Source organism: Maylandia zebra, linkage group LG8 (assembly GCF_041146795.1).
Source record: "Maylandia zebra isolate NMK-2024a linkage group LG8, Mzebra_GT3a, whole genome shotgun sequence".
Classification (NCBI taxonomy): domain Eukaryota; kingdom Metazoa; phylum Chordata; class Actinopteri; order Cichliformes; family Cichlidae; genus Maylandia; species Maylandia zebra.
In genome coordinates, this window is record NC_135174.1 from 9420814 (window position 1) to 9444202 (window position 23389).

The following is a 23389-nucleotide window of genomic DNA, read 5'->3' on the forward strand; positions in this document are numbered from 1 at the left end:
TGAGCGCAGGGCTATAAAAGGAAGGAGGAAGTATCTAATTTATAATACAAAACAAAACGAAAGCTATCGGCTGATAGCCCAGCCCTACCTTTGATCATAGAGCCCCACAAAAAATCTATTTCAGCTTCATCAGTCCACAACATTTGTTTCCAGAATGTATTAGAAGGTCAGTCAAACACACTCACACATGCATCTTGCCATATCAGAATTTTCAGCCATATTGGCCATTGTTCCCAGCTGGGCGTTGGTCACCCATTTACTTGGAGGGAAAGTTAGTTGACTTGGTGTTGATTTGTGTGGAGATGAAGGTTAGGCAAGGTTGGATCAGTCAATGATTTATAAATCAACAGTGGGAGAGAACAATGCACAATAACACATACAATAAAAATCTGAGTTACAAAGTACAATGGAAAACAGAGTTAAGGCAGTAGACGGCTAACTTTTAGAGTGCACTGAAAGCAATAAGATAAGAAACTTCGTGTTTCTTGAACATTATTTCAAATATGTTTATGTCGGTACGGAAGTATTTAAGAGTGACTCTGTGGCTGCTTGTCCCAACACCCTGTTTACTTCACCATCTCACAGCCTCAGGCCATCACTCCCTTATTTAAACAACCCCTGCTCTTCTTGGCCTTCTCCTTACACTTCAGTGTGGTAGCCAGGAGCAAGCATGTTGCTGCAGACACCCCTGCAGCTTATCTAGATGCCTTTACAGCACTGCGTGTGATTGCATGCACATTTCTGCACACGCACATGTGTTGCAGTGGAAGCGCAGAACCTGCATTGGGAAGGTTAGCAAAGCTTTATCTCTGATACCAGGTTGTACAGTATGCTAACTGTACTGGATGAAGGCTGGGACATTTGTTGTTAAACACGGCGTAGAGATAGGTGGCATGTTTTTCAGGATGGTCAGGTCTGTATACATTAATGCTTATGCAAGAGAGAAGAATAGGGAGCCAGCTCTGTTTTTAAGGTGGAAGGCTGATATAAACCAAGACTAGTCTTGAAAGCGTTTTACATTTCCTGCCTTCCCAGTTGCAAACTTGTCTCTGAGGTTTTCTGTGCCAAAAAACCTGGTTATGCTATGATAATGGAATTGAGATCATTTGAAACTTTGAGCTGGAAAAACTTGCTTGAGTGTGGGCTGCGAGAGCAACACGAGAAGGAGGATGGGGATGTCGTAAAGAGCGGGGGGAAGAAGGGAGGTCATGTCTGAAATGGCTGTATTGCATAATTTCCCAGAGAGGGAACAGAAGGATAGTGAAGGAAAGTGGAAAGGAAGAGAAGAGGGGGTGTGTCACTTGGACTTGAGGAGGTGAGGTTTGGAATCGGCTTGTTTTTATTCTTGTTTTAGAGTGCAGAGGAGTGACCAAAAGTTTCCCTTTTCTTTTTAAGAAGAGCTTAAAACTCGTTCACGGAACAGTGTATGGGTGGATCTTGTTCTTATCCAGGGAGCAATAAGACACAGACGCACAGACCTACACACGCCCTTTCTGTTGGGGCGTGCATGCACTTGTAGACAAGACAGTTCAGAGAAAAGGACTGTGAGGTGGAGTACCTGTGGAGTACCAGCTCCCTGTGACAGCATTACTGTGGCTTTTCTGCTGTCGGACTTCTCCTCAGACTCCTGTGTTTTCTCAAATGAACAACGCTGGCTGTCTTTGGAATATGAATCCATAATCTTGCCAGGAAGGTGAAGTCTCCCTTCAGCATGGTGCAGAGGGATATGACTATCCAGTCAGGTAAAGCCCATTTGAGTCTCTAGTCCTCGTGCATTTTGTTTTAAACTTAAGGAAACAATTGAAAGTTTGGTCTACCTTAAGATGGACCTTAAGGTGAAATCTTTAATCATGCAAAGTGCCACCTTAGATTTTAGCTGCAACGCTGCAACCTTTTGGATATATATAATCATGTGTATGCAGTACATGTGTGTAAATTAGATCCGCAGGGCACAGAAGCTAGGCGGGGCTGTGAGTCCAGGTTTGTAGAGTGTGCCCTAAGTGGAAGTTAGGGGGTGAGGGAGCTGTGCAGGTTGGAAGATGTAGTTATGGGGAAGAGGAAGGCTCAGCAGCTGTGAACTGTCCAGCCAGGGCAGCAGTTCTGCCCGAGGAGTGACTGCAGGCAGTGGGCCAGGATCCGGGCGAACTTGGAGAGTCAGAGGTTAGCTGAGAGAGGAGGGATAGAGGCATATGCCGGGCTCACTGATGGAGACTGAGGCTGGGGGGAAATTAGGTTAGAGGCGTCACTGATTTTGCTCTGGATTTAAGCAGAAATGACCTGCTCAGTCAGAACAGATTGTTCCAGATCACAATGTAAACTACGTCTACTGCCACTCAGAGTAGAAAGAGGTTTTTAAATGATAAATGGAATGAGACAGTGTCAGCGCTGTCTGCAGCTGACAGCTGATTGAAGAAGCAATATACCTGCAACTACTAGATGCTGCAATGTTTGCTATGAATTTAAAACCTGCAGAATTTTCTGTTACAGGCACAGAGGCGAGTTCAAACTGTCTGATCCAGAAAAAGCCTCCATGTTTTTAAATAACCTCTTGTACTTTCTGGTCACTTAAACCATTTTGACCTTCAGGACTTGACTGCAAATGACCCCTTTACAAACTAGAGGTAGTTGCAGACTAAGAGAGGTTGTCTGCTAAAACATGGTCACGAAAAGGGTGAAATGTAAGAGTGGAGCTGATAGCCTCCTGCTGAAATTCCTTGAAGTGAGATTTTGGATTTGCATCCCCGTGTCATTCAGACTTGTAAACAAAGACAGATAAATATCACATGCTTCTTCATCTTCGACACATGACGGGCTATAGATTACATTGGGATGTAGGGTCTTATTTGCATGAGGCTGAAATGATCAGTGTGAAAAATTAAAAATGTGAATATAATGTGATCCCAGACACTCATGCTTTTGGGTAGTAGTTAGGATATTTATCATTGCTGAGGCTAGCCTAGCCCAGCAGTAATTCAGGGGAGGCTGCTGGTACTGTTATGTAACCTACTGGGATGCTGCCAGCAGCAGAGACCCCAGATCATTCTGTCAAGCTGAGAGTAGGAGTGAAAAGGAGAGGGAAGAATAGGATGGAGGGACTGATAGATGGCGAGAAAGCGAAGGAATAAACGTGGAAAGAAAGAAGAAGAAATGCAGAAAGAACTGAATATTCCAAAAGGTAGAAAAAATATAAAAATTAAAGAGAGGAGGGACGGAAGGAAAAGTTGTTTTACTCTTATCCCTGCAAACAGCTGCAACCGACACAATCCAGCTGCATGTCTTCTTTCTTTTATAACAGTAATTCTTTCATGGCTTTAGGTATTCTCCGTAATTCCCAAAAAATCATTAACACACATGAAATTATACAACATAATTGCAACAACACGCTTTTGGTCATATTTTCCCTGGACATGCTTCATATCTTTATGCATGTGGTGATAGATAGATCTATGCACATTGGAGTTTATGAAACTGCAGCACTAATCTGTGCTTCCTAGCAACACGGCAAAACAGATTGAGTCCAAACAACGGGACACCAAATGTCGTAGCTTTTGGTGAACGTAAACAGCATCCAGTCTAATAAACACACAGGCAGGAGAATATTTATGCAACACAGGCAAGTCCTGCAAGAAGCTTAGATCTTAAGTGTGTCCAGCACACCACGCACACACCCACAGGCTACCCGTGACTCACACACACACACACACACACTTTTCACAACTGGTGTCACTGTCAGAATCTGGACATGCTCTTCTGGGAATTGGTAGGCTTCCATTTTTTCATTAAAAAAATGTTTTTTGACTGTGTGTCCTGAGAGCATGGTATTTGAACAAGCACAGACACACACATACATCTTTGATTTACAATCCTGCAAATTCCTGTTAGATAATGAGAAGTGTGAGAGCATATCCAAAAAAACCTCACTCAGATCTGTTGCCTAAAGCTAAATAAAAGCACTTCGCAGGTCTGCTCGTAGCAACAAGAACACAATGCCTGCACACCCACAGGTACAAGCCCACTCATGTAGCTCAGTGATCTTTAAAGACACACAAGCACACATCTTACAACGTGCAATTCAGTTTCAAAGCTGACAGATGGACACACATTTACCCCAGCTAATATCAGTTTTTTATCACTTGAATGCAACATGCTGTGTACAACATGAAACCTTTTGATATTCTGCTTCACAAACACGGTTATGCTGCGGTGTGTATTTTGAGCACAGCTACAGCACACATTTGCACATTTATAATTGGTGCTGTGAGTAGCAAGACAGAAAATGAAGGCAATAGAGTGCTTTATTAATGAGAATGTGTGCTGCCTTCACATTACTGCAGTAGTTGTGCATTGTATGGCAGGGGTAATTGTAATCATGTATGGGAATAATAGTATTGGAATAATACTATATTACTAACATGGTACCAAACATACTAAACCCAATGTTATCCACTTAAAACTGGAAGTGTAAAATATGGAAACAAGGTAATCCCAGTGCAATGGGAAATAAACTGACTGGCTATCTTATTTATGCAATAATAACTCTGCCATAGACTGGCAACCTGGCCAGGCTGTACCTCGCCTCTTGCCCTGTGGCAGGTGGAACAGGCTCCAGCCTGTCATCGTATACTGGGTAAGCGGTTTAAGACGATGAATGAGTGGATGGACCGTGACAGTCAATCTTGCTGTTTTTCAACGCAGCAACAAATTCCTAATTTATTTTATCTTTACATCTTTTCTTTTCTTTACGAACTACCACAAAATGGCCTTTTTTTTTTTTTTTTTTTTTTTTTAAAAAAAAGGTATTGAATACATTCAGTAAACTGGATGTGAATTAATTAGAAAATAACAATGGAAAACTACTGATTTCAATTTTTATAAGAAAAATCTGGCCTGACAGTTCAGTTCTTGGCCTGTTCAAATTTTCTTTCTAGGAGTTTTAATAAAAGAAAAAGGTTATTTTTCTGCAAATTTATTTTAATTTAAAATCAATCTGAAAAGAATTGCATGTGTCACACTTTAACATGTTTTACATGTCTTTGTCTCTGTAATTACACCTCCTAATATGCTAGATGGCAATGTGGTTACTGTGCTGTGTTTTGGTTCTTCTTGTATGCAAACAGAGTTGAATGAACCCAGCAGTTCATGCAGAATTAGGAGTAATACATTATATCTTTGCTAAAATGACTGCAATGCAAAGAAGAGACAAGATTTTTGAACAATTTGAGTTTACTCACGACAGACTGAGAAAACTGCTCATGCTACACTGTTAAATTATTGCCTGTTGTGCTAGCATCAGCATTATAAGGCAGTCTGGCAGAATTATAGCCAAACCAATGTGAAAAAGTGTATTATTACCAAACAGAATGTGTTGGGTTTTTTGGGTTTTTTTTTTTTTTTTTTTTGGGAAGGCAAAAGTCAAGTTGGAGTGGAATTGGCACAGAATTGCATAGATTTGAGGCTGACTGGCCCGACACCGATCATGGCTGAAAATTGGCAGATTCTGTTCATCAACCAATTGATCAGGGAATCTCTAAAATTATGCTAAGGTTGTGTAGTCCCTCACTTAGAGTTCCAGGCAAGTGCAAAACAAAAAAAAGAAACTGTGAGAGTGAAAACAAACGAAGAAGACGAGGCGAGCACGTAGCTTAGGTCACATTTTCCTCTAATCTATTACATCTAGTACTTCCTGAACAAAGACAGTCTGTTAACCAGCTGCAAGCAGGAGAAATAATTATGATTTTTAAACAATAATTTCTGTCCTACTTGCTACACTTGGATGGAATTGCACATGTACAGATAAATATCTGAACAGTTGCATTGTGTTTTTCAGCCTTTTTATGGTCACCTTCATTTGCATCCACATCTCCTTAGACCTTATATCTAGAGTTGTAATGATAGCAATCCACTCAACATCTTTTATCAATTGTCCTTTTTGAGCCTCTGAAAGTCTGCGCTTCAATCATGCCTTGCTTGATTTAAAATTCACTGTAGTGGTGTACAGAGGTATAAGACAAAAACTGTGTCATGTTTCAAAAACTCCTGCAGCTAACTGAAGGTTTAAGCTCCTGCTGTCACAGGTGCAAGCTGTGGGAACAAGTAGGCCCACAAACAGAAGGCATGTGCTCTATGATCATCACCAACCCGGTGTGCTCTGGTGTTTCTGAATAATAGAAGACCTATTAGCCTGTGACTCACCTGCCAACACCAAATGTGGCGCACTTAGTGTTCGCTGATGAATGTAACAGAGGTCACCGTGAACTGGCAGGACTCCTGTTTCATCAGGATGACTCAGACACGAGTCACAAGAATCAAAAATCAGGGCTGTAGGCTAGGATGTGCCTAGCATACATTATTAAAGCTATATGTGAAACACAAAAAGAAGAACCACCAACGTTTGTCATAACAAATGACAAATCTTAAGTATTTTCTCCCTGACATGTCACCTCTTTGGCTAAATAAACTGTAAAATTGTTTTAAGTTCCAGTAAGTGTGAGAACAGAGTTGTCTTTCTGCACAAACAAGAATATCTGTTGGCAACGCTCGATAACATCAAACCTTTCACCAATCTGCAGAGATTGGGAAACTCTCGTAGAGGTTATGTCACATCTCAAGCATTCCTACACTCGACTAAAAACAAAGCTGTGTGTGGCTGGATTGAATTTCTTGAGTTTGTTCTAGACTTTACAAAGTCATTTGAGGATTCTGCATTTTGACACATTTCTCTCTTGCAGGTTTATATGGTTTTGTGTTATGTCTTTTGCTTTTGCAATGAACGCAAACCACATTTAAAGTTTTGTGTGTCTGTTTAGTCACTGTGTAAAAAATCTGCCTTGTAATAGAACATGATAGATCTTTTTAATCAGCATTGCGACACATCTGCAAATATGTCATGTGACTAATGATAAGTTTCCTTGAAAGCAAAGGTAGAAGAATGTGTAGCACTAGCAGCTAGCTGTCTATGAAGCTCTGTCGTTTCGTACGCTTGGATCTGCACCTGCATGTCACTTAAACTCTTGTAATAAATAGAAACCTGTGTCCCCAAAGGTCTGTGTCTAATAAAAACTCTGCTGAAGCAAATTAAGAGCCAGGCTTTTATTAGATGTTATATACAGTAACAGAAAAAGGAGAGGAGAGGATGAAGCAGAAAGAGCCCCATAAAACTCTAAAGAGCACCTGAAGGAAAGAGACTTGTAAGAATACAATCAGTAAGTATTAAAAAGACTTTCTCAAGCCAGAAAAAAATTCTCTATCAGATGCTTGTGAGCTGTAATGTGCACCCAGTCCAACAGTTTTTTAAATTTGTGTCCACTCTGTCTTTGTTTGCTGACAGCCTGCCCAGGAGTTTGTTGTTGTACATCTGAAGGAAGAAAAAAAGTTGTTTCCTCTGCAACTAGGGCAGGAGGTTAGGGGGTTTGTTACAATAAAAATTATTTTCAGATGTTGGAGTTATGTAACAGTGTTACGAAGCTGTCATCCCAGCACTGGGAGCACCCTTTCTGCTGCTCTTGCTCTCTGTTTTTCCCTCTGTTTCTCTGAAAGTCTCATTTTGCTGAACGCGACCTGAACCCCCACCCCCCGTTCTCCTCCTTACCCAGTCGTTTCTGTTTTACAATAAAGGTTCACAGAACCAGATGCTAACAGCTGCCAGCTGGCTTGTGGGTCTTTCGGTGCTCGCGCACTTATAGATGCTTCTGTTTCCTTCAACAGTATACAATTAGAGCTCGTTTAGACTACTTTTCATTGACATGATGTGACAGAGTGAGGGGTGCTGCTGCAAGCTGGTCAACAAAAGAACCTTTGACTGTGTTTAAAAGGAGTGGGCTTAATTAGTTCCACTGCTTTTAAAAGCAGAATTTATTTTCTCTTTCAGCCTTCTGATGAATAATCATGTGGGGAAATCAAATCAAATAAAGTAGTAGTATTTAAAATAGGCAGGACTTCAAACCTCTGAGCTCCTTAAGTATATGTGAAAAGTCAAAGCTACAAACCAAACCAGCCTGTAAAGATGCAGCTCAGTAGTACAGACTAGTTATGACTTGCTCCAGCTGTGACATTTAAGGATTATCGGTGGTATTTCAGGTAGATCATATTGGGGTTATATCTGATTAGGATCAGGGAAAGGTTTGTGCTTATTTTTTATTATTCTATTTGAACTTGTGCTAATTGAACCAATTAGTATTCTGTGCATTTGGATATCTGACTGTAGCACTTTGCAGTAGAAATAGCCAAATAAGTACGTTGCAAAGTATAACCTGTCTTTGAAGTTTTGTTACCTCTGACAGCTGACAAAAGCACAAAACTTGATTCCTCTTTGGAGTGAAGCTGAAGCTCAGCAGTAGGTCAGTCAGGGATTATGCATCTGATAAACCCGGGACTTGTACTGTTCCCTCATCCCCAAACATGTAAAGAGCTGCCTTTTCCTGTGAGTTTGCTACTTTAATTACAACTATAAAGTAAAGTAAATGATTAAGTTCAGCCTTGTTGGTGCATTTTGGGGTTTGTTAAAAATTCCACGTCTTTTCCTAACGATTACGCACATGGCTACAATGGCTAAAAGTCTCCTCGGTTCAGGATGACGCTGAGTAATCCCCTGCCTGATGTCAGTGTGTCCCAGGAAACAGTGCTGGTAAATTCCACAGAAGAGCGAGTGGGTGGGGGGAGACCAGGAAGTAAAAAGGGAAAAAAATTGCCTGTTTTCCTTGCTGGAATGTTAATGGCTGGTCTGACCTACGGTGGCCTGTCACTTGGCCTGGTTAGTTTCTTGGCAGCTCGGGTTTTGTTGAGTTCATCTGTTTAGTGCATTCTTTGTCCATCTGTAAACTCGCCTTTGACTAGAAAGGCATCAATTCAAACATTCGGACATCGTGAAAAGATACAAGTGAGGAGTTTTGTCTGGCTCAGTGCTGATAATGTTACGCAAGTTTAAATTTACTTGTGGTGCGTCTAGTTTTTATATAACGTTGTAAATCCTTTTGCACTGGACAAATAATCCCAAGCTATTTGATGTGTGTTTGGTGTAAAATGTTGCCTAAATAAAACACTCTGAAGTTAAAAGCGAGCTTAAACAGTGGTGGTCAGGTAGTGAATAAACATGCCAAAACATTCTAGTTAATCCAGTTGACGGCAAATTTGTAAGGTGAGGTCTTTGCCACTTTGTGGAAGAGGCGCTAGTTCCCAAGGATGTATTTATTCAGTCAGAATTCATTAACTCTTATTCGATAATTAACATACTTGGAATCTCGTTGCCTAAAATGATTGCTTTGAAGATGCGGACCAGATCTGCAATCGCCCAGTCAGTTACTGTCTTCAAAGTGAGTTTGAGGCATCAAGGCAGTGATAAGATGGCAATAAAATAGAGTCAGTCTGCTATCAGTCTGCTATCAGTTTGTGATTAATCAACAAGGAGACACAAACCCCTTCTGGATTGTGTCATGAAGGGAATTTGGAATAAAAAGGCTGCTGCAGTGCTAGCTGCTGTGATCAGACTGAAATCAGCTATTTCTATTTAATTAAGAAAGACTTAAAAATACCACAGAGAGGCGGTGTACCGAACGAAAAACACCATGGTGGACAAAGAATAGCGGAAACGGACACGTGTCTTTAAACAAAGGAAGTCCCAGAAATATGAATTACCACTTATAGTTTGAACTTTCAAATAAAAACTTAAATCAGGCTTTGAGATCAGAATTGAAGTAATAGGCTTCAACATTAAACACTCAAGAGTTCAACATTATATTCTTCTTTTAACCTTTAGACCAGATTATCCACTCCTACTAGATAATGTGTTTTCAGGTTTCCCCTCCATTAATTTGTGGACGTCTCTGACTAACTGTGAGACCTTCAAATCATTCTGTCTTCTTCACAAAATGCGTCTCTTTTTCTATTATAAAGTCACAGAAATGTTTTTAGTGAAGGATAAAGGAAAATACCCAAGGCCAAATAACTTCAGTGGAAAGTACTGACGCCCAACAACACCCATCAGGTCAAAGGTTGTAGAGTCCAATACTTTACTCGAGCAGCGGTACAGTTTGGACACAGTTTAAGCTTTCACCTCTCGTTGGAATCAGACCCTTTGGAGTTTGCAGTGCTTTGGTGTTTTTTTGTGTGGTTATAGAGATCCTAGTATCAACTAATTCAAAGTAATTCTAAAGAAGATCATAACTCATCTATTAGTGTGGGTTACTGGTTACTACATAATCCTATTTAGTGGGGTAAATCCTGGGAAACTGTGAAATGTGCCTTCCACACACTGTGGTCAAGCTGATTTAAAACCATAAAATATTTGCCTGCATTACTGGCTCGCTCAGTACTGTTATTACAGGGGAATCGCTGCCCCTGAGGTTTTTAGTTATGTGAAATATACAGCTGGCTGTACTGTAGAGGCAGAAAGCTGGTTACAAATAGTTGAAATGTTAATGTAACGAAGGATTTATGATTTTGAGCTGTGGAGGTGTAAATAAGCCAATATGTGTTTAGCATGCTGTGTCGGTTTGTGATGTGTGCAGTGCTGAGATTCAGCCTACACAGCCATGTCCTAATCCCAGCGTGTGCTGTCTTTTCTGTGTTTCCTGCCCAGACTGTGAATCATAACAGCAGGTGGACTTTAATCTCACACTCATAACACACAGTAATTGTAGTCACCAGACAGGGTTTGTTTAAGGTGTTGTCTGTGTTTTCAGGTGCACTGCTGCCCTGTGTGATATCAGTGTAGTATGCTGTTCATTTCGAATTTGGTGTTTAAACCGGCTGCAGTTGAAGCCTCTCTGTGCTGAATGTATGGTAAAGTCTTCTTTTGTATCATAAAAAATTGATTTAGTTCAAGGAAAAGGGGCTTAAAGTTTTCTTGTATGTGTTTGGAGCTAGAGATGTGCATGCCTGTCTCAGAGTAACCTTACCCTGCGAGTGCACAGGTGATACCAAGCTGTATTTAGCCCCCTTATGGCCAGCTGGCCCTGCTATTTAAAACAGATTGAGGGGGAAGGGAGACTGTGGCCGTGGCGGCGTTTACCGTCAGCAGACAGTTTTGGTCAGTAGTGCTGAACTTCAGAAGAATCTGAACATTTTAAGACCAGGTTAGGACGCATTGGATAAGTCGCTGGTTGCACCAGACCAATTAGACTGTTGTTGCTTTTCTAAAATGTTTTTTCCAGTAAGAGTGCAGATTTGTGTTCGCTGTCTTCCCTGAAGGGCAAACCGTTTGGAAAATCTTTCAGAATTTCGTTTGTGATTGGGTATCAAATCAGCCACTCCAAAAGTCAGCCTGTGACTCATCCTGGTATCAGATTTACTCAAGCATCTTTGGCAAAGGTCGTTTATGGTGCACGGAATCATTTCTACCTGTCTAATAAAAACTGTCCATAGCTTGTCTGAGTCATTGTTTTGTTTAGCCAGAGGAAGTTTTTATGAGCCGATCTTCTGTGTTGTTGCTTTGATTTTGATCAGCTTGCTGTGTTTGGGTTGAACAGGGAGCAGGTTTTCATGTTGGAGCCCCCCTGAGCTTGTAACTGTGAATGAATGGCAACAGCTGAGCAGGAAAACTTTATCAGCAGCCCTCACTGTGTGTGTGTGTGTGTGTGTGTGTGTGTGTGTGCGCGTGTGTGTGTGTGTGTGTGTCTCCCTGCATGTGTGTGAGATTCAGGAGGAGCTGCAATCAGAGCAGTCTCACTGGGGAATCTCTCTGCTGAGCTCACTGCTGTCCTCCCTTCCTCAGCCGCTGGCCTCTTTTCAGTTTCCTCCCTTTAGCTCTTGTTCTTTCTATCCACGACTCGTCCTGTGGATTTCTTTACCCCGGCTCTCTGGGAAACTGCAGAACAGCGCTGTCGTGACTCGCCGGCTGTCACTGCAAGGAAAGTAGAGCACAGGAGGCAGGAGAGAGAGAGCAAAGCTGAGACAGCCCAATCGATTTCTTTGATACAGAGAAGAAGCACCAGGGATAGAAGGGCAACGGCGGTAGCTGTGCTTTTCTTTGTCATTTTGGTTTAAAAGGAGATATTTGTTTACTTGGAACGGAGTCTTCTGAAGCATTTGAATCACATCTTTCCCTTGAGAAGAGAGGACAGCTTTTGACACGTCAAGGGTGCCCTTCTTCAGGAATACGGTCAAAATCTGGGACTTGGGAGGAAATCTACTTTAAACCGTGGTGTTCAATGTTTACCTAATAATCAATCCCTATTCTGAATGATAATGCTGGACACCAACCATTGCCTGTCCTTTGAACCCTCCTCCCTGGACTCTCCTCCAATGGGAGATGACATGGAGAAGGAAGGACTGAAGATGGATCATGACAGACTTGTGTATCACAGCTTGAAAGAAGGTGGGCAATCTAGTCGGATCTGGAGATCTGTGTTGTGTTTTTGTTCCTGAGTTCACTGTACATTTTCAAAACAGGGCTTTATGGCCTAATACAAATAGCTAATGGGGTGTTGCTAAAGATAAGTGATAGAGTTTACTGGCTTGTGTAAGGTGGAAGGAAGTTGAAGTGGTTTTAGGTTCTTTCTGATAAACCCTTTCAATAGAGCAGACTTGACCACTGTGAATTCAGGAAGTGCTGACAGCCGGGCCTGTGACGTCAGGATAGCTTTGCTCAGTTCTTCAAGGTTAAAGCTTCCAAATAATATTTCAACTTAAAAGGTCAAGTTAATGTTTAAAATTAGTCAGTGTTCACCCCAAAAAATCATGCATATGTTTAAAGAAAGAACTGTGTTGACGTGCGTTCATTCACAAACAGCTTTCCCTAGTGTAGTTTGAATTCGGGAATATTGTAACTGTGGTGCAAATTTACAAACGTCACATAAATGCTCCACACCAGGCATTCATAAAGGTACAGACTTCAAAGGAAGACAGCTATAAAGACACTCTGAGTGTGCGCGCACGCTTATGTCTGTTCAAAAAGTGTGTCTATAACAGGCAGATTGTGGGTTGTAGTTTTCTCTAGAGCCACGCCTCCAAACTCAATGAGCGAGCAACACATTTGTCACAGGAAACCAAAAGCAGGAATAAATAACATAAATAATAAATAAATATAACACGTCCAGGTGCCTTTGTGAGTTTCAGCTTGGGTTTTAGACCAACAGTGCAATGAAATGGCTTTTGTTATTTTTTTATAAGTCCTAGAGTCTAGGTTTTAGGGTTTACGTTTAAAAAAATAGATTAAACAAAAGTTTTATAGGATAAGAGGTAGAGTGAGGGTTCAGCACTTATTTGTGATGGTAAAACGTGGAATTTATTAACCTGAGAATGTGTTAATGTGAATGTGAGAGCCAAAAAACATGGCTTTGTGTGGATGTGTGCCCTCCGAACTGCACACGGATTAGGGCAAGTAACTCGAAGGGAAACTCCAGTAACAGATTTTAGCCCAAATATGAGAACTCCACATCCCAATATTGGAAGTTTGAAGTGGATCGTAGAAATGGAGATGCATGCACCTTACTTCACCTACAGTGCAAGTTTCAGCTTTTATCTTTTTACAGTAGTGTCTTATTTCTAAAGTATTTCGGGATGTATTAAATATGACTGTGTGACACTTGTTGCCACTGTGCATGTTTGGGATTTAGATGTGGTGTGCAAAAGGCTCAAAAAAACATGGCGTTCCAAAAAAATGAAGTCATCCAACAGTGACATACTATCAAAAATTAGCCTAATTTGGTATGGTCCGTGCAACAGTAAAAAGGCTTCACTTTGTTTATAACCAGCGTTATGAGCATGGACCAGAGTCTCAGATGACTGGCTGCAGATGAAACAAAACATTCCTGTGAGGTTAGAATGACTGAAGATGGATGGAGTCTAAAGAAAAGCAAAGGGATTAAAAAAAAGCCATCAGTTAAAGATTATTAATCCCGGTGTGCTTTTTGCTTACTCTGAAGTATGAGTGACACAAACTGCAAAAGCTGCAAAAGCCTTTATCCGTCTGTTCTCACTTGAACTTTAAGGATGATTAGTATTCACCGCAACTCTCCGTGTTGTCATCCTGCTTCTCGGCACAGCGCAGCAGAGGAAAGGCAGCGGGAGTGAGTCCAAGGTGTGAATGGCCTTAACCTTGCATTGTCTCTGCCCTTTTAGCTCTCTAGCTTCTTTCCACTCTCACTGATGTGCGAAACATTCGCTGCAGTCATGCGCTGCGTTCGCCTCTCTGTTCAGCACATGCAATTGAACGGTGCTACCGTGCGAAAGATGAGAACATCTTTCCCGATTAAAAAACATTTCCAAAGCCAGTGCCAAGCGTAACGTCTGTTCAAAGCGTCTGCAGGGCTCGTCTTTAGGTGGGTATGTGGCACACGCTCTGTGGGCCTGAAGCCTTTTGCCTTCATGTGTGTCACTCGGGTTGGTGCGCGCAGGCTTAGTCGTGCCAAGCCAGGGGTCTTTGGGGACAGTGACGAACTCAGACATGTTTAATCAGATCTACTGACACATGAGCACAGCAGGCTTAGCCCAGTTGGCCACCAGCATCCCAATTCATCCTCGTTCTTCCCTCCAATGTGACTTTTTACCTGTACAGCCTTCTTTTAGACAATTATGATGACTTGAAACCGATCTGATCTTGACATTTAGGAAATAAAAGCTCTATAAGTTCAGGTAAAGATTTCATTATTGGTGATTTGTTATAAAGTTAAGCTTGTGAAAGGTTTAAAGAAAGCCATGACTTTAGTTGCCGGGGAGAAAAAGTGTTTTGTTTTGGGGGGTTTTATGTACACCCACACAGAGATCTTAGAAATAACAAATCAATGTGCAAATCATAGTGTTAGTTCTCTGACGTTTGCAACGACGAGTTTAATCAAAAGATCGAGTAAGCGAATTGTCTTCAAATAAGCCACCTGCTGTCATTTCCTCTGCTTAATCTAAAATCTTCAAACGCTTGCATCTCTGCCGTCTTCCTCTTTCTCCCTTGTCTGCCTTTGCTTTAACTTTTTATGAGTGTAGTAGCAAGCTTTGGCTGTGGCCTAGTATCCCAATAAAACTGTCCTGCCTTTTCATCCATTTTCTTAAATTAACCAGAATGGCCTTCAAACCTGATTTAAGTCCCAGAGCATGTCCTGGTCGCAAAACACAAAGACACATCCCTCCTCTTTTTTCCCAAGCAGTAATCTGCTTACAGTTAACAAAACATCGCTATCCTTGTTGGTTATGTTTTTGTCCACTATCTTATCTTATTATAAGTTCTTGCTGCAGTGCATGTAACCATAGCCACTGTCGTAGTGCAAAAGTTTTCATTTGTCTTTCTGGCACCCATTTAAAGTTTGTTTTGTGGTTAATCCAGAACAAACAGTTCACAGCCTCCAAGTGGTTTTTGTCTGTCTGTTATACTCCTGTCTTTGTTGCTGTGCTGCAAGCAAGCAGTATTTATTTGTGTAGGACTTTAGGAATACTAGAGTCACAAAGTGCTGTACAAAACACATGACAGTTTAGTTCAGCAGACAAAAACTAGGATTAAAAGCACTGCAGCATTGAAAGAAAGGGCACGAAAAAGTTAGTAAGGAAAAGTGGAATTAAAGTAGATACAAAATGAGAAGAAAAGTTAAGAAAAAAGACAAAATAACAGGCAGTGGTGCAAACGTGATTATTTTATGCACGTGAATCTACAACTTCAACACTGCTACATTTTTCACGCCATGATTGTCTGCCAGAGACTTCTGCAATGTTGGGGTTGGAGGTTTATTGATAGCTGACGCTTTATTATTATAGCCAACCATTGGAGCCAGTGTTGCAACTGTACTGAGCTCATCAGCTTGGTGTTTAGGGGGGACAGGAAAGTGAGGGCAGGAGAAAACTGGAGTATCCTGGGGGAGGGATAGAAGATGTGGAGGGGGTTATGGATAGAGGGAAAGTGTAAGAGTCTCTTTCTAAGAATAAACCTTCCTTCCCTGGAAGCCCCGTGTGGCATGGCATCTAATGGCGCATGGCACGGTCAGTCTGTATCAGTGTGTGTCTGTGTGTGCACGTTCCTTTATTGAAAGTGTTTTCCTGTGTGTTTGCTACTGAGACAAAATGAGTGCTGCCAGCTGCTGTACAGGCAAGACCATATAGATCGACTCGCCTAAGTGTGTTTAGGCGTGCGTGTTTATAATGTTAAATGTCAAATGGCAAGTTATTGCTTCTAGAGAGGAGTCGGTAGTGTTAGACTGATACTTTCAGACTTGGAGCATACACACTTGTAAAAACAACAGAGGGGAGCCGGGATCGCCAGCAAGAATTTGGAGCCAAAGAATGACATTTAGTTGCACAGGCTCTGACATTAATTCATGGCTCTTGCGGCGTTCCCGTCTAGGCGAGGATTCCTTGTCATAACACAGAGGCAGCACCGCAGCAGCAACAGCTATATCGTGAGCTAGACTGAGTACCAGTGATGTCACTTTGTTGGCGAGGTAGAACCGGTGCTGCTTGACTGAAGTAGCAAACACAACCCTAGCTAGAAATGCTTGGCAATCTTCAGTGGTTTGCACCACACTGTATACGCACACACACACACAAATAGATACGTAGCCCTTCAGTAAGGATCGCTGGGACAACTTGAGCAGGAGCGTCAGCTGAATGTTTACATCAGTAGTGAAGTTACTTGGTATAACAACATACTGCTTCCTCTTCTGATAAACAGATAAACAATGAAATGGAAAGACATCATGCACTGTCACTTACTTACTTGCTTACAAGCTAAAAAAAAATCATTACACACAAGTGTCTGCAGCCATTCTGGGTGTCTTTTTTCATGGGTGGTGTGTTTGTGTGATGTGATGGTTGACTAAATAGTTCAGGTCACTTCCCTAAATTGCTGTCGTGTTGCAACGAAGCCAACATGACAGTGATGAAATGCTGTGTACTTGTGATCTTGCAGGTGTCTATATGTAATTGTTAGTTTGTTATATTTGTGTCTTTGCTTTGTTTAAACGATAGCCCGCTCATTTCTAATTTATTATCCGGTTACAATGATGACGCCAGACTTTCTGGGCTCGTTAAAACTTTAAAAAAGTATCAGGATGAGGACTGTGCCACACAGCACTCAACAACTGACATTTTATTTGTTTAGAAATGTCAGACATAGTCCAACTCTTTCTGTCCAGCTTTGTGTTCCTTACAGTTCTCCCCCACCCCGCCTCTCCATTATGTAACAAGAGCTTCCTGTTTTGAAATGACGATGCAATCGGCCCATTTAAAAATGAAAAAGGAAAAAAAAGTAATTTAGATTCAAATCGGTGCTTTTATTTTTTCAGTTCTTTTAATTTTTTCGTTAATTTCTTATAGCAGCATTATGCCTTAGTGTTCTGTCTCTCTCACTCTTTGATGGATGTTTGCTGCTTTTTCACACATCTGTGCTCAGAAACAGGAAGTCTGTATACACACACACCTTGTACCCGCCTCCTTTGTAACTTCAAAAAAAAAAAAAGATGCATGCGAGGCAGGGAGACTGGAGAATGAACCGGTTGCCACAGAGTAAAGGTCCTCGTCGTGTCAGTCATATATGTTCCTTTATGCGCTTATTTATCTAAATATTGTGGATCTGTTGCTGATTGTAAGGCTTTACGGGCACAGAGCTTCACCGCTGCAGTTTCTTAATCTCGCCAGCCGTCACTGACTGTCTTCTCTTCTTTCTCCTCTTACCTCCTGTGTCTCCATGCAGTCCTCCAGCTCAAACTTCAGCAGAGACGCACACGAGAGGAGCTGGTCAGCCAAGGGATCATGCCACGTAAGTCTGCTGAGTGTGTTTTACTTGCTTTTTTGCTTTTTTTTAAGCTCATGAACCAAAGTATATATCGTCAATGTACGGTAGTCTGACTTTAAGTGTGCTTTTAGACTCTCAACTGATCATGTTTTACCCAAAGACAGCACTTCTTTATTGTCTGGAACAGACAGTATCATCTCGTTTTTAGAAACTCGAGCAGAAAACAGGAGCTTTGGCTGTGAGCTGAGGTCAAACTGCTAACCCTTTCCTGTTTCAGGATTACACACCAAATCTTAAACTGTCACACACTAACAAGGTCGCTACCTGATGCTAGACGCTAAACGATACTCACGTATTTTTTGGAATGTCGTTTAATTCACATCCCGCTGACACATTTTGGTTCTCAACAACAGAACCTGGATATGTTGGTAAATAGCGTCTGTCAGTCTGTGCCGTATATGCTGTCATATGATGGGTTGTATAGTGAAGGTCTGGAATGTCGTTTCTTGTTTTTTGCTGAAAATGTCGTCTCTTATCGGCATTATCAGTATGAGTATGTGTGTTCTGCAAGTGTCATATTTAGCTGTATCTTTGCACCACTTTGTGTTATCAAATAGGGCAGCTTCCTCTTTATGTCTATCCACTTCCTGTTTCAGGGTTCCTCACATCACAAGAGTCAGAAATATAGTTTTAAAAGTTTCCCTCCGTTTCTGTGTAGAACCGAAAGCACTCTGCTTTTTCGTTTTTCCAAGAAGACTTTTGGTTTGAATTAAAAGTGTGCAAGCGAGTGTTCGCCCTCATACTGTAGACGTGGTAGCCAACATTCATTCTAACTGAGTAGATTTTCAAATGGAGACTAAATACCTGTTAGATTGCCCAATAGGCCTGTTCAGACATACAAACTTTGACAGATTATGCTAGCTGTGTGTTAAGAAGAGTATCAGGGAAACAAGTAACTGTGAATGGATGGTAACATGTGGCACACCTGTTGTCATATTTTGTTTTTGACAAAAGCAGATGAGATTGAAAAGATACACCATGCAAGCTGCTTTCAGCCTGCAGTGCTGCACATTCAGTTTACATAACAGTTTAAGGGTTAGATACATAAGAGTACCATAAAGTGATGACTGAGGGTTTGTTTTGGTGGGCAGCATGGAGCCTTCCAGTGAACCATTTAAGTAGTCTAGTAAATCGCTCTGTGTCCTCTTTTCTGCAACAGGCCCTGTGCCAGATTGTTGCAGATTTAGGATCAACATGTTTGGATTGACTATTTCGCTTTCCAGCTTCTCCTCTGTGGAGATTCCTAGGGGGAAAAAAAAGTATAGCTGTGGGTTTAAATGAGATTTTAGATTGCTCCTAAGTCGATGACTTTGTTGACTACAGAAATCCTCTTTTAAATTGTTTCTCCGAGATGCAGAAAGATGGGGCAAAGGTTGTTCAGGCATCAGGTCCGCTGTTGTGTTATAGTTCAGTAAAGATCATATGAACCGTTCTCTTCACTTCTCGCTTCATCTTCGATCGATTTTCACGGTAACTGTATCTTGTTGACAGGAACAAACTTTGCCAAGTAGTTCCACATTGCTCCACACCCTGAACACTTTCCAGCAAAGAAAAAATAGTCTTTATATTTCTTAATGACTCTGTAATTACTGTTATTTGCTGGATTTTTGAAACATAAAAAAAACAAAATCTGAAAATTTCACTTACAATGTCACCACATGGTTTGTTTTAGTCAACATAGAACCTTCAAAGGTGACATAAATGATCAGGGGTTTTCTGTCACTTCTCTAATTCTTACATTTAAATGTCCTTTGTGCTGTGTTTTCTGGTACTAAAAAAAGACTTTTATGTCTGAGTGCTGAGGCAGGGTCAGTTCCTCCTGTGGTATCAAATCCTCACACTGGTTTTGCAACTGAAGGTGGTGTGAATGAATAACTTTCCACTTTCAAACACTTTCGTGAGGTTCCTGAACACAGACATTGACTGTCCAGCTGTGAGCAAAAGTCAGTTAATCATCATTTAAGAATGCCAACAAATATATACTTTTGTAGCATTAACATATTTTGTTGCTCCGCTGTATGAAAAACTGGGCTATGTGTGAAGAAACCACCAATGTTTTTATAATGAAACTGTAGCTAATGGGGTCAGGGAGGTTGTGGTGTTTCACAGGGGAAAGTTCTGAACAGTGTTATGTGCCCAGCTATAAGAATAGGCTTGAAAATGCTGTTTTTGAGCCGAATGTTTTCACTTCCTCCTGGCATGTTCAAATAACTGTTTAGTGTTTTCTTCCCCATGAAGTTTCAGTTTAAAAGTGCTTCAGGAGCAACATCGTGAAAGAAGAACTGTTGATCCAGTAGCTCGTTTTGGGAGTTTAATTTGCACCTAGTTCTATTGGTGTGTGCGTGTTTTGGTGTTTCGAATTCTTTTAATGTTTGAGTATATCCAGTTATAGGTTACATATGCAATGATCATTTACACATCATAAAAAACTACCGGTAGCTGCTTTGGGTCTTTTCTCTTTCCGTTTAAGCTGCTGATTGGCTGCCTCTTGCAAATAGAAGGTTTAAACTGCAGGGGTTACATGAGAAACTGGGACTGGTGGGGACGGCCGCACCAATAAGCACCAATGACAGAAGGGCTCACAGGCCAACAGACTCATTGTCCATTCTTTTATGCATTTGGTGAACATTTATTTTCCAATGAATGCCAGTAAGAGTCTGATATGATTAAAATAAAACCAGCCCAGCCTTCTCTTGCCAATACGCAAGGAAATATTGTTTTCATTGAACATCATATTGAAGCAATTAATCTGTGTTTAAGTAGTTTATGGGCCCGGTTTGTCCTTGTGGTGTTATTATTGTGATCCAGACCACTCGTTGGTCATATTACAACTGGTATTCTTTGAACGCCAGGGGTTGTGACACAAGGAATGCTTCTGACCCCCACCCATCATCTGTGGTGCACACACAGTTGACGCCCTGCTGTAGCCAGAATGTCCAATCTCAAACACCCTTGGCAGGGATTTCACCAACTCTTGACCAATCAGACGATCGCTGTCTTACATCATTATAACTGCCGCTGTCCTCTGAATATCCTTCCCCAAAAACGAAGCGGGCATCTCCCCTGTCCGTTTAGCTTTTCTAAAACCTCGACTTTATATTTGTGGTTAAAAAGAGTTTGATGTCTAGCGCTTTGTTTTTTGGATGGAAATGATCTTCTAGGCTCAAAAAAATCTGTGATGGGAGATGGACTGTAAAACTTTTTGTTTCCTTGCACTGGACCTTTCTGCAAACTGAATAATTATAAAAGTGTAAGATAAAATGCAAAATATATGACGCTCTGGACTCATTTTTCATGTTGACCACGTCTTTCACCTCAAAGGTAATACAGATTTTTTTTCTTTTTACACAATTTTAGCCAGCTGAAATTGCTTTTATGCATTTCCCTCTTACAAAAATACTGCATAGACGTTCACTCCCCCACCCCATACACTGGTCATGGCTGAGCAATGAAGTGATGAATCTAGACTTTCGCTGGGTGTGCTGCACTCTATTCATCAGTCTCTCTTCTGCTGCTCGCTCCTTTTTAAAGAGCCATTCCAGACTCTGTTCATCAAGAATTGATGTCCCTCAGCTACAGACCATCTGCCAGACTTATTGCAGATAGTTTGACCTCTGAAATGCAGTTTCTTTAGACTTACCTTTCGTCATGGAAAAACTTAGAACGCACCACAATCTGCAGCACGTTTCTGTGTAAAATACCAATAAAAGTATAATGAAGCTGGGCTATATGTAACCTGTAATCTTTATAAGTGTTTGTATTCCCTTTTTAACACTGTGTAATTCTAAATAACAGATCAAGACAAAGCTGAAAGTGTCTAACGTCAGTTCAAAGTATGAGAAAGAACATTTGGAAACTTTGGAATACGTGGAAAACTCTTGCTGAATAATGAACAGTGTGTTCTCATTTAGGTTAATGAAACTGCTGAGTGAATGTTTGGTACAGTTTGCGCTCATGGTTTTAGTCATATTGTTCCATTAAATCAAGCTCATCTAAACTACTTCACTACCACTGACCACATCGCGACACTTCCTGCAGCTGCCTTGGTGTTTGAGTTGCAATGAGAATAAACGTAACACAACTGATGTGAAAAGCGTAGTAAAAGGCCGAGGAAACGCTGGCAGTAACGGTTTTCTCGGTGATAACCGAGGTGGATGTGCACCACACTCAGCAGCAGAGGCTGATCTGCCTACTGAGTTGTCATCAGAGTGTGTGGTTTAGAATAGCACTCCTGACCTTCTCTGCCAGAAGCCACTTCTGCTTTGAGTCTGTCTTTGACTGTAGCCGTACAGGTTCTCACATTTTTGCTTGCTGAAAGGAGCATCACGACTTCCTTCACAGTCGGTCTGAACTGCATTAATCTTGGCTTTTTGTTTCTCCTCCTGTTCCCCCTCCCTCTCCATGCAGCACTGAAGAGCCCAGCAGCCTTTCACGAACAGCGGAGGAGTCTGGAGCGAGCAAGGGTGAGAGCCATAAGAACAATGAGTCTCCTGCAGTCTCAGTGGATTTTCTTCAGAGAGGCAAAAAACAAACAAAAAAAAAACCCCACAAGAACCTAACAAATTGAAAGCTTGGACGCCACAGATACAGATTGGTTGTAGTTGGGTTATCGTACAGATAATCTCTGGTTAGTTGACGTTTGTGCAAAATTGTTGTGAGTTGCAGAGCCAGGAAATGATGAAAACAAGTGACATGGAAACAAAAGCATATATTAAACTGACAGAATAATATTTTATGGTGTTGTAGCAATTTGGAGTTCATGTGATTTTTGGCATCTTGTTTTCTTCCCAGACTGAGGACTACCTAAAGAGGAAGATCCGGAGTCGTCCTGAGCGCTCCGAGCTGGTCAGGATGCACATTCTGGAGGGTGCGTGTTTTTTTTTAATTTGTTTTTTTAATCAGCAAGTGCCAGTGTTGTCAAAAAGTCACATTTTAAGCTTTGTAAAATACCTAGACAAAAACAGAACCAAATCTTTATGAAGAGGTTAATGTATAGTTCCTCCTTCATATTTCTGCTTGAAGCAATTCCGTGTTCTTTGAGGGTATTGCTTCTGCATCTTAAAACTCGGTAGCTCGATTCAGGCGCTGTGAAAACTCTTTTATAAAATGTGTTTCGGCATGTTGTCTTCATGAGGCAAGGTGCTTATCTTCACATTTTCACATTCATTTTAATATATGTTTTTGCGGTTTAAAGTGTTATGTTTGTTATGATTTTTTTGAAGCAGCTGGTTTGACTGTTGGTTTAGTTTCTTTTAAATTAGGTTGAAGTCAAACCGAGGAAGTGTTAAAATAGGCTAAAACCTGCTGTAACGTATTGAACAGATTCACAGAGGATTATATGTGTGTGAATCACTTGATAAATAAATGCACATGTATCCATAACGGCCTGCTGTGCCCTCTGCAGAGACGTCGGCAGAGCCGTCTCTGCAGGCTAAGCAGCTGCAGCTGAAGAGAGCACGACTGGCCGACGACCTCAATGACAAAATCTCTCACAGACCGGGTCCCATTGAGCTGGTCCACAAGAACATCCTGTCTGTTAACTGCCATCTGCAGCACTCACTCCCAGGTAATAACACACACCTCATCAGCGTTCAGCTGTACTCGTCTCACTCCAGGGACCCGCTCGGGAAAAGAAAATGTCTTCATTGATGGCCTTGCTCTTTCTTTCAAATGTAATCACAA

The 23389-nt window shown here is 41.3% G+C and overlaps 1 protein-coding gene across 6 annotated transcripts in view; it reads left to right on the top strand.

The window, feature by feature from the left end:
- Positions 1–23389, top strand: part of mrtfab (myocardin related transcription factor Ab) — a 40572-nt gene that overhangs the window by 6889 nt on the left and 10294 nt on the right. For 3 of the 6 annotated variants that reach the window (XM_004557590.4, XM_004557593.3, XM_004557591.4), the window contains exons 4-7: positions 17606–17671; positions 22115–22170; positions 22499–22574; positions 23112–23273. In XM_004557590.4, the coding sequence (XP_004557647.2) occupies positions 17606–17671; positions 22115–22170; positions 22499–22574; positions 23112–23273 (360 nt within the window). Of the gene's footprint in view, positions 1–1426; positions 1743–11679; positions 12311–17478; positions 17498–17605; positions 17672–22114; positions 22171–22498; positions 22575–23111; positions 23274–23389 lie in introns of those variants that run through there. The other 3 variants (XM_004557594.3, XM_004557592.2, XM_004557595.4) reach the window with 3 other exon arrangements.